The sequence below is a fragment of the Aethalodelphis obliquidens genome, unplaced genomic scaffold (assembly GCF_003676395.1).
Source record: "Aethalodelphis obliquidens isolate GAN/ISIS:26980383/991018 unplaced genomic scaffold, ASM367639v1 scaffold719, whole genome shotgun sequence".
NCBI lineage: Eukaryota > Metazoa > Chordata > Mammalia > Artiodactyla > Delphinidae > Aethalodelphis > Aethalodelphis obliquidens.
In genome coordinates, this window is record NW_020838630.1 from 1 (window position 1) to 11,411 (window position 11,411).

General features: G+C 45.1%; 1 protein-coding gene across 1 annotated transcript; it reads left to right on the forward strand.

Moving 5' to 3' along the window:
• The first annotated feature begins 6,644 nt into the window (after nt 1-6,644).
• LOC113616877 (beta-2-microglobulin) lies at nt 6,645-11,131 on the forward strand. Its single transcript, XM_027100247.1, has 3 exons — nt 6,645-6,773; nt 10,246-10,521; nt 11,100-11,131. The coding sequence occupies exons 1-3, from the start codon at nt 6,707-6,709 to the stop codon at nt 11,111-11,113; spliced, it is 357 nt and encodes a 118-aa protein (XP_026956048.1). The 5' UTR covers nt 6,645-6,706; the 3' UTR covers nt 11,114-11,131.
• The last annotated feature ends 280 nt before the right edge of the window (nt 11,132-11,411 follow it).

The following is an 11,411-nucleotide window of genomic DNA, read 5'->3' on the forward strand; positions in this document are numbered from 1 at the left end:
CTGTGTGGCCAGATCTGGTTAACCGACAGGTAAAGACAACATTGAAAAGGCAAATAGTTACACTGAGCTAGGCTCCTGGCAACCAAGGCCCAAAACTGTAGGATTCTGCAGCAGTACGAAGGGGGTTTGTTTCTTTTTTTCTTGCTGCTGTTATAAATTACCACAAACCTGATGGCTTCAAACAACACACTTTATCATCCTACAGTTCTGTAAGTCAGAAGTCCAACACAAGTCTCCCGGGCTTAAAATTAAGGCAGGGCTGCTTTCCATTCTGCAGACTATGGGAGATTCCATGTCCTTACCTTTCCCACCTTCTAGAAGTTGCCTACATTCCTTGACTCACGCTCCCTCCTTCATCTGCAAAACCAGCATGCTGCATCTCCCTGATCGTACTTCTGTAGTCACATCTCCCTCTGACCACGGTCAGGAAAGTTCTCTGCTTTTCTTTTTTTGCCACTCAGCGAGGCATGCAGGATCCTAGTTCCCCAACCATGGATCAAACTGGTGCCCCCTGAGGTGGAAGCTCAGAGTCCTAACCACTGGACCACCAGGGAAGTCCCAAAGTTCTCTGCTGTTAAGTCCTATGTGGTTACACTGGGCGGACCCCAATCATTTCTGATAATCTCCCCATCTCAAGGTCCCTAACCTTAATCACACCTGCAAAGCCCTTTATGCCATGTAAGGTAACATATTCACAGGTTCCAGGAATTAGGCTATGAACATCCTTTTTTGGGGGGAGCGGGGGAGGCATTAGTCTCCCTACCACAAGGTATGGTAAGGAGAAAAGTATAATATTGTTAATGATAAGTAGGCAGCTCTGTACATAACGACATGGATAGTATCGATGATATATTATGAAATGGAAATAAGCAAGTTCAGTAAGTATTTATAGAATGATCCAAATTTTGTGGAATCTCCCTTGCCCCCAATAAATGCTGAATGAATTCTCTCTGAGCCGCATCCCACCGTTCATAGCCTGGCTTCTTCGGGGAGATGGTGGAGCCTACCTCACCCACGCAACTCTCAAGGCACTGGTTTCTTCACAGTCCTCTTTTAGGAGAAGAGTTTAGAAAGGTCCAAGACACCAGAGAGTAGAGAGGAAAGGATCTGATGCAGCTTCAACATAGCAGGGGACAGCCAGTAAGGACCACACACTGCAATTGGCCAGAGGCAAGTGTCAGCCAAGCAATGTGGAAAGTGAGAAGGTGAGGCGTACAGGAATTTGCCAAAAGGGAAAAAGGGCATTTGAAGGAGAGTCTTCGTTTTTAATAGTGCTGAATAGAATCCAAGGCAGGATAGAAAATCCAAGTAGGAATTCTGCAGTTTTAAGTAGGTTCTGAGATGCAGACGCAAGGACCTATGAGAGGAAAACACCCATGAAAGGAGGCTGTGCCTGGAACTTAGTCACTGGGCACCCAGGGATGGTGCCCAATCCTTGGCTCCTGGGATTGTCCTGTTGTCCCCACAGTGTCAGCGGGTCTTGGCTTCAGCATTTCCCTAACGCTCTCTCCATCCAAGCTGAGGACCGATGCTACCTCTAACTCCCTTTATGCTTTTAGTGAGCACTGAGTTCTTAACACATAACAATAGCAGTCTCTGTAGTTATAATTTTAAAATTCCTCACCTTCCAAACTATATACAATATATATCCATGAAGGGATAGGCACCAAAGCTTAACAATGTTTCCTGAGGAGAGGACAGTGAGATGGGAAGAGACACAGGAAGGCAACTTTCACTTTCACTCAGTAGACCTGTTTGTAGTTTTGCAACAGACATACATTCATGTATCAGAATTGTAATTAAAAATAAAAAGTGCTTGAAACACTGCGGTTACTACTGTTTATAGTTCTGTACTGCTTGATTTATTTTATACCAAGTCTGTGTGGTTTTCCCAATAAAATCACCCTGACAATTGGAAGAGCGTGGTGGTTACACACAAGCCTGTGAGGCAGAGATTCCTCACCAACGAGATACTTCACCTGTCTCAACTTTAGGCTTCCCACATACTCTCCCTCAATTAGTGAGAATAGTACTTGCCTTCCCGGGATCTTGTGAGGTTTTTGCCCTCCTTTGTATGGCGTCTGACTTTGAAACTATCAGGAAACAAAACGGCTCCCCTCTGTGTCCCATTTCCTTTGGGTCTGTTGCCTGTTACGTAACAGCACATATCTGAGAATTCAGTGGGCATGAACACCTTAGGTGGCTGCTAATAAATTAATTATTGGGCTGATTTGAACTCTAATTGGATTCTCCTGGTTGGCAGTCTGGAATCTTCTGATTTATCCTTACAGTATTTCCATTTGCCACAAAGCCTGCACTCAACTGACATTGGCTGTATTCAATGGAATTTAACACAGAAGACTGAGGATTGCCAGCCCCAAAACAGATCTAACCAGGACTGACTTTTTTGTTAATTCTATTTTTCTAATTGAAGTATAGTTGACTTACAACACTGTGCCAATCTCTGCTGCACAGCAAAGTGACTCGGTTATACACATAGAGACATGCTTTCAGGATGGACTTCTGAGCAGGCAACCACCTTCAGACTCATTAAATTAAACCATTTAACGATAGTTCTCTCTGGGTTGCAGGGTCACTGTGGTTTCAATTTTCCTCTTTATAGTTTTTCGTATTTTTAATTTTTAAAAAATTTTATTTATTTATTTATTTTGGTCACGCTGCGCAGCTTGTGGGATCTTAGTTCCCCAACCAGGGATCAAACCCCTGGGCCCCTGCAGTGGAAGCTTGGAGTCCTAACCACTGGATCATCAGGGAATTCCCTTATAGTTTTCTGATTGTTCCAATTTTGTACCACACGCATATATTATTTTTGTGGGCAGACAAAAACAAATGTGAGTTAAATAAAAACTACCATACATTGTGTTACTTGTTCCTGCTTTCTGCACCTTCTCATATGCTTTTAATCGTTGCCCTGGTCCAAGCCACCCAATGAACCGTTTCGCACGAACCCCTTCTCAGAAGTGGTTGTCTAGTGGACATTATGAGGCCTTTCGAATCACATGGACCAGCATTTGAATCATAGCTCAGAGCTAACATGGACGAGCATCTTAATTCTCTGAAACTGTCTCTTTACCTGTAAAAGAAAGACCTTCTGGATTATTGTATAGTTTGGGTCAGCAGCTTCACAAACTTTAATGTGTATACGAGTCACCTGGGATGTTGTTAAAATGCAGGCTCTGATTTAGTAGGTCTAGCATGGGCCCGAGTGTCTCCATTTCTAAGAGCTCCAAGGTGCTGCTGATGTTGTGATGCATGTACCACACTTTGATTAGTGACATAACGTTTGAAAGAGCCCAGGCACAAATGCCCTACGTGTGCTTTTTCCTCTCCTTCCAGGGGGCCTGGATTTTCTGGCTGTCTGATGAGTTCACCCCAGAAAAGTGCTGACTGAGATCCACTGAGGTGCAACCCAACTCATTTGAACTTTAACCTATTCCGATTTTCTCCCCACTTCAATATCCTTCTTTTTCTTTCTCTTCAAGGACTTCATTCTTCTTGGCCTAACAAAGATACGGGTACCTGTGCTTTTAGGTTTTCTTGTGTTTTTTTTGTTTTTGACCGTGCCACGCGGCAAGTGGAACTTCCCTGCCCAGGGATTGAACCCATGCCCCCTGCACTGGAAGCGTGGAGTCTTATTAGGTTATTTTTTTTTAAAAGGAGCTTTACTGAGGTGTAATTGACATATGATAAATTAAAGTATACACTTTAATAAGTTCTATTACATGTATACACTTGAGAAACCATCATCATACCCAAGATAATGGATAAAGTGTCCTTAGGCTCCTGATGCTCCCTCCACCCTCTGGAAACCAACCATCTGTTACATAGATTAGTCTGCTTTTTCTAGAGTTTTAAATAAAAAGAATCATACAGCACATACTCTTTTTTTGTCTTGCTCTTTTCCTTCAGCCTCATTATTTCATCCATTATTCTGTGTACCAATAGTTCATGCCTTGTCTATTCAATGATTTTTTAAAATTTATTAATTTATTTTTGGCTGTGTTGGGTCTTCGTTTCTGTGCGAGGGCTTTCTCTAGTTGCGGCGAGCAGGGGCCACTCTTCATCGCAGTGCACGGGCCTCTCACTGTCACGGTCTCTCTTGTTGCGGAGCACAGGCTCCAGACACGCAGGCTCAGTAGTTGTGGCTCATGGACCTAGTTGCCCCACGGCATGTGGGATCTTCCCAGGCCAGGGCTCGAACCTGTGTCGCCTGCATTGGCAGGCAGATCCTCAACCACTGTGCCACCAGGGAAACCTCCATGCCTTATTTATTGCTGATAGTATTCCATCGTATGGATAGCTGTCACAGTTTGTTCATCCATTCGCCTGTTGATGGAAGTTTGGATTGTTTCCAATTTCTGGCTGTTACCAATAAAGCTGCTTTGAACAGTTTTGTACAAGTCCTCATCATGAAAATACACTTTCATTTTCTCTTGGGTAAATACCTAGAGTGGAGTGGTTGGGTCATATGGCCAGCATATGTTTAACTTTTTTAAACACTGAAACTGTTTTTCAAAGTAGTTGTACCATTTTCCATTCCTCAAAGGAGTGTATGAAGTCCCAGTTCTTCCACATTCAGAAAATATTTACTATTATGAATAACATTTATTGTACAAAAGTTTTTTAGAAAAGTCATTAGGCCAAAAAAAAAAAATTCTGTCATTCATCCCACTAATGGGAGATAACACTGTTAAAAGGCCATGTTTGTACATTTCCAGAAGTTTGCCCTCCTAGGCAAACAGTGGTCTCCTTTAAAAAAAAAAAAAAAAAAAACTGAAAAAATATAATTTTCTGTCTTCACTGTTTTTTTTAAAAAAGTGTTTTAAAAACTAGTTTTCCAAGTGAATAGATCAGATTCTATCTTTTAAGAATTTTAAGTACTCCAGTATTTGTCTGTGATGTGGTAAACAAGGAATATAGAGGTGACCACCAGCCCTGTCTCTTCCTATGCTCCCAAGGCACTAGAAAACAATTCAACACTAACATTCCAGGCGTTAAGACCCTTAAATGAGTTAACAACAAACAAACAAACAAAAGGGAGGGGCAGGAGTGTCTTTACTCATAACTTTATGCCTAACCATTATTCTTTCATTTCGAGAGAGTTATAAAGAGCTGGTAGAAAAAATAGGAAACTAGCATCAATAATCATAGTACACTTCTTAATCATTACTGAACACTCCCTCTGTGCTCCCCGGGGCTCTCTCTGTGCATTATCTCCTTTCATTAGGTCTGGGGAGAGTATCCTACTTTTTCTAGTTTAGACACAACCACCACAGTAGGGCTAGTTGAAACCTCTAAAAATATGTAAAAGAAATCCAGATGACATTGGTTGTGCTCTTTGGGGAAGCACCAACCAACTCCCTTCAAGTGCAAACCAGGGTGATTTCCAAGATCTCTGCCCCTTCCCCTCCCAATGGTTCACTTCCTCTTCTGAGTGTTCCACTCAGAAAAGATCCCTGGACTCAGCCACCAGGTGATGTCAGCATCTTTTTATGGTATGGTTTCTGGAGTGGAGGTTTCCTTAAGGAGTCTAACACTGACACGCTCTTAGAGTCAGTAGGCCTAACTTCTTTGGCTGGGCCCACAGCAGATGCAACCCGAATTCTCACTAAAATTGCCCAGTCCTCTATCTTCCAAGTGTCTGAAGCACGAATGACAAATGAATCAGGCCCATCTGAAACCTAACACTTAGCCTTTGTTTTCCTATCCATAAAAATGTAATGGGGTAATTCCTACATCCTAATGTTTACTCACGTATTCCCTCACATGTTCGTTCGTTCTTTCATTCGTAGGTTCATCCATCCATCCTTCCATCCATCCATCCATTCACTCATTCAGTCAGTTTACCAAGTATGTACTCCATGTCAAGCACCATTCTAGTGTGGTAATTCGCAGGGAATGATGTTCCTCACGGGGTCGGTAGTCTAACACTCTAAGCAGTTACTGCTTTTACCTTTTACTATCAGGGTTCATTTCCCCACAAATCAACAAAACAAAGAAAATTACCTAAACTACAGAGGCAAGATACAGGCCAGACTTTCTCCACACAGGGTTTTCCCCGAAGGGACTCAGGAAGCAAGCAGGTCCTCCTTCACTCTGGACGGTTCTCTGAGCAGTCCTCATGAGGCCTCGAGGTTTCTGGACGACTTTTCTTGCCCAAAGAATCCCGAAGCCCTACAGCGTATTTCCGGGCTATAATTGTGATCCCAAGGTCTGATTCTGCCCAGTACCATTCAATCTCTGTCCTTACTCTCATTAATTTTTCTGGGCTTCAGTTTTCCCGATCGAAAACCAGGTTCTAGGCTCCTAACTAGCTGGGGCATGTTTGGGGAGCAAGTGCCTTAGCGTTTCTGATGCTGTTCCGAAAAGCGAAGTTTCCCTCGGACTGAAGCTCTCGGGTGGACGGTCCGCGCCCCAAGCTTGGGCGCGCATCCCTGATAAGAGGGCGCCGATGTACAGACAGCGAATCCACCCGGTTCAACCCTGCCTTCCTAAGCATCACGAGACTTATCAGAAAATGAAACTGAAAACCGGGAAGTCCCTCTTTCTAACCTGCCAGGGCCTCGCTCGCTAGGAGACCGGTGACGCCCCGGCGGGCACGGTTCTGATTGGCGGCCTGGGCCTGGCTATAAGTGCGGGCGCGGGACCGGGTCCTCACTCTGACACCCGAGCCTCTCCTGTAGCGATGGCTCCTTTCGTGACCTTGGTCCTGCTCGGGCTTCTCTCGCTGTCTGGCCTGGACGCCGTCCAGCGTGAGTGTCCCCTCCTCCCTTTCCCTCTTCCACCAGCTCGTCCCTGTCCCGCTCGCAGCCACTGGGCACTAACTCCGTACCCCCCGGTCCCAATCCCAAGGTTCGGTGGAGTAGCACGAGGTTTTCTCTCGGGCTGTGGAGGCGGTGGGGGTGTGTGGAGTGGGGAGGGGTGCGAGCCCAGGACGCCGGCTTCTCCGGGATGGGGGGGAGGGGACCTCTGGCACGCCCGCACCGGGTGGGTCGGGACAGAGCGACCGAGGTGTGGGAGGGGTTCACTTCCGGTGGTTCGTGGGGCCTTTGGCTCCCCCCCGTGCAGCGGGAGCTGAGGGCGGGCTGGCGGGTCCCAAAGGGCTGGGTTGGGGGCTGCGAATGGGTGGAGACCACGCGTGGGCTTTGGGGGAGTCGCCGCCAGGGTGTATCAGTCCGCTGGGAGCCCGAGGGCCTCGAGCTTCCTCCAGGCGCCCGCCAGGTTCAGCTGCCTCTCTGCACGTTCCCCAAATCCGCGACGACCAAACCACGGCGAGGAAGTTGCACGCGACTCTTGTGGAATGTCCTGAGGTGTTTATATAGCGCTTCACGTCGTTCATTCTCTTGTTCCCGCTACCTGTCGCTCTTAATAATAATCATAGAGCTACCCGTTGGCGGCTTACTGACCTGCGCTATGTGCTGTATGTCATTTAATTGTGAAATGCGTCTACGATGTAAACAGGGTGCCTTTATCATCAGCTTGTCATAGATGAGGAAAGGGAGGCTAGAAGAGCTGAAGTAACTTAATCACGCAGGGGATTTATGGCAGACAGTAGAGCCTGACCAGAGCATTTGGGGGGTCGTGAGCCCTTTGCCTGTAATCCGTGCGTTTTTCACAGCCTTCTGGGGAGAGATTCTCGGGAGCAGGCTGGGCGGACATGGGCCCCTGTTGCCTTTCTTCACAGAGGGCTCCTCCTTTGGCTCCTTGCCTGGTTCTTTCCAAGATGAACTGAGTATGTACTTTCAGTTTTGAGTAAGCGAAGGTTTATCATTCAGAAAGTTTGTAATACTAGGGATAAGAGTAATCAACATGCTTCCCCAAGCTGTCTGTCAGGGACACCATGGATACTGACTCAGTACCTTCTAAATACCCTGCAATATACCGGACCCTCAGATTTTTCTCTCTCACAAAAGGCTCTATGAAGCGGGTTTTTGTTTGTTTTTTGTGTGTGTGTATGTTTGTTTGTTTGTTGTTGTTCATGAGAAAAAGGAAGTTAGTTTAAAAGTTATTTACAAAATAAAGCATAATGTCTGTATCATCACTATTATTACATGACTATGTAAGTCTTTCGAAAAACTTAATGTCATTAATGACATTAAGACTATCTTAATTTGAATATTTCCGAAGTAATGCCTGGAACATACACAAGACCTTCTCTGGAAGATATACAAGAAATGTGTAATTGCGATTGCCTCTAGGGGGTGTATTTTCTGCTCTTTCCCCTGTGTGGGTTTTATTTCACTGTGGGCATACATTAACTCTTCAATTAAGTTACAGAAGCTCAAATAACTCTCCCAAAGTCACAGAGCCATTAGTGGCTGAGGCCAGATTCTGATACTCTTCCCACTATTGGAAGAGATTATTGTGATGTTCTTGCAGAAAATTCCCTGGCTCCCTCAAAGAGTGAATTCCAGGCAGGATGAATCAGTGCTCTGATTCCTGTGGCATTTATTATGTCCTGATTATTAGAAGTTGAAATGTGAAGGGCTTTCTGATTTATCTTCACTTTTAAATTTATTTTTTAAAAATCAGCATTCATGGGATTTCCCTGGTGTTCCAGTCATTTCACTGCCAAGCACACGGGTTCAATCCCTGGTCGGGTAACTAAGGTCCCACAAACCCCGAAGCACAGCCAAAAAAAAAAAAAAAAAAAGGTAAAATTGATTTAAAAAAAAAATCAGTGTTCATTAGGATTCTCAGTACAGCTCTTGGTGGGACTAGGAACCTTTTCTTTGATGATAGGATGTTTCTAGACAGATACATCTGATCAGAATAGCCTGGTTCTCCTCCTTACCCCACCACCTTCTGTACATGAAGGATGAACTGACTTTTGCCATCATGTACCCTGAATGTATTTGTATTTAAAGGTGGATTATTAACATGTATTAGTGTCATTCTGTATATTTAGTAGCAGTAACACTTCACTTTGGAAGAAAAATATAGAAATAGAGTTTATAATATTTTCTTTACATCCCTATGGAGGGTCTAGTCATGCATCCCATTTTGGAAACCACTGTTCTGTAGCATTATGCAGTATTCCCAACCTGGCAGATTATGGCAATCACTTGAGCATGCTAATTAAAAATGCAAAGCCCATTCCCATGTGCATTATTCCACTTGGTTTTCTAATGGTGACAGTATGTTCTCTCGCATGTGCCACAGTCCTCACCCTTCCCTATTGTTCTTACCCAGCCCAACTTCATTTAAGGTATCTGCCATCTTCTGCAGGCATTTTGGTCTGGTTTCTTTTTTTTCAAGCTCATGAAATCACATATAAAATCAGGTAGAGGGGGCTACCCTGCTGGTGCAGTGGTTGAGAGTCCACCTGCCGATGCAGGGGACACGGGTTCGTGCCCCAGTCCGGGAAGATCCCACATGCCATGGAGCGGCTGGGCCCGTGAGCCATGGCCGCTGAGCCTGCGCGTCCGGAGCCTGTGCTTTGCAACGGGAGAGGCCACAACAGTGAGAGGCCCGCGTATGGCAAAAAAAAAAAAAAAATCAGGTAGAGGTTTGGTGTGTAAACTTGGGGTAGGATGATGAGGTTGTGTTTTGCAAGAACATACTTTGGGTTGAATCAGGTCTCAGAGCAAGGAGGTAACAATATTTACACCTGCCACTTACAGAGCAATTGCTGTGTGCCAGGCACTGTACTAAGCACATATTGAGAAGTCTGATCGGTCTGGATCTAGGCAGGAGGCAAAAAAAAAAAAAAAAAAAGGAGTAAACATAAGGGAAAAAAATTGACTGGGTTGAAACAGTGTACAGTAACGGGAATTTTTGATGTGGCTAATATGGGGGGAGTGTGAAGTGAGAAATGAAGCTTGATAAGTAGATTACGGCCAAATCATGTAGACTTTTGAGTGATAAGGAATTCTGTGGGTGCTGAGGAGCCAATGAAAAGTTCTTGAGATTCTCCACAGAAAGATTATTAAAGATACAGCACAATCTTCACTGACAGAAGAAGATGTTAAGAGAAATCTGCTAGAAAAAGCCTGAAAGGCACGTGTAGGGGAATTATGTGGGAAAGATACTAAGTCATGGTTTATCCCAGAAAATGGAGGCTGCCTTTTGGAAAAATGGAAGCTCATTTGGCATGAGGGGAAATGGAATTGGGAGAAATGGAGGATCAAATAGAAACACTTGGGGCCTGATCTAGCTTTAGACCAAGGTAGCCCCAAGTGAAATACTCTGCAATTTCATCTGTCTTCCCCTGCTGCTCCTCAGGTCCTCCGAAGGTTCAGGTTTACTCACGACACCCCGCAGAGAATGGAAAACCAAATTACCTGAACTGCTATGTGTCTGGGTTCCATCCACCCCAGATTGAGATTGATTTGCTGAAGAATGGGGAGAAGATGGAGGTGGAGCAATCAGACCTGTCTTTCAGCAAGGACTGGTCTTTCTACCTTCTGGTCCACGCTGAGTTCACTCCCAACGCAGTGGATCAGTACAGCTGCCGCGTGAAACACGTTACTCTCAGAGAGCCCCAGATAGTTAAGTGGGGTAAGTTTTCAAGTTCCTTCCTTAGCTGCTGACAGTTGTATCTGAACATAGCCACAGCATAAAGCTGCCTTGATATAAGAACATGTGCATACTGGGATTATCAGGGAATGTTATTAAAGCTCTGATTAGTGGCACCTTCTGAGAGATCTCTGCACAGCGTGGTCACGGAGACAGTGGTTTCCCTGTAGTGAGAGCAGGGAGCAGTAGCAGCACTTCCACAAGTGCACAGGCACTCCCAATGATTCTTCCCTACTGGCTTCCTTGGGCCTTCCTGATAGCCTCAGGGATACTCAGGACCAAGGAGAGTCTCAGGAAGGCACCGGTCTTGTCTGTAAGTCCTGCTATGGTAGTGCCCTCCAATCCTAGACTCCTTCAGTTCTCTGGCTGGCTTGGGATCTAAGGCTAGTAGGCAAGGTGGGGACCTGCTGGGTTTTTTTTAACGAGGCACTCATGGTGAGGGACAGTGGGCTCTTCTGCCAGCTTTATTTATAACAGTTTTAGACATTTGTTAGTACATAGTATTTCAAAAGTGAAACTTAACTGTTTCTCTTTTTCTTTCTCCATTTTCTTTTCTGTAGATCGAGACCAGTAACCAGCATCATGGAGGTAAGTTTCTAATCTTAAGAAAATCTTTCTTTTATAAAGTAATTTATTTATTTTTGGCTGCGTTGGGTGTTTGTTGCTGCGTGCGGGCTTTCTCTAGTTGCAGCGAGTGGGGGCTACTGTTTGTTGTGGTGGGCTGGCTTCTTATTGTGGTGGCTTCTCTTGTTGCGGAGCACGGGCCTAGGCGTGCCAGCTTCAGTAGTTGTGGCATGTAGGCTCAGTAGTTGTGGCTTGCGGGCTCTAGAGCACAGGCTCAGTAGTTGTGGTGCACAGGTTTAGTTGCTGTG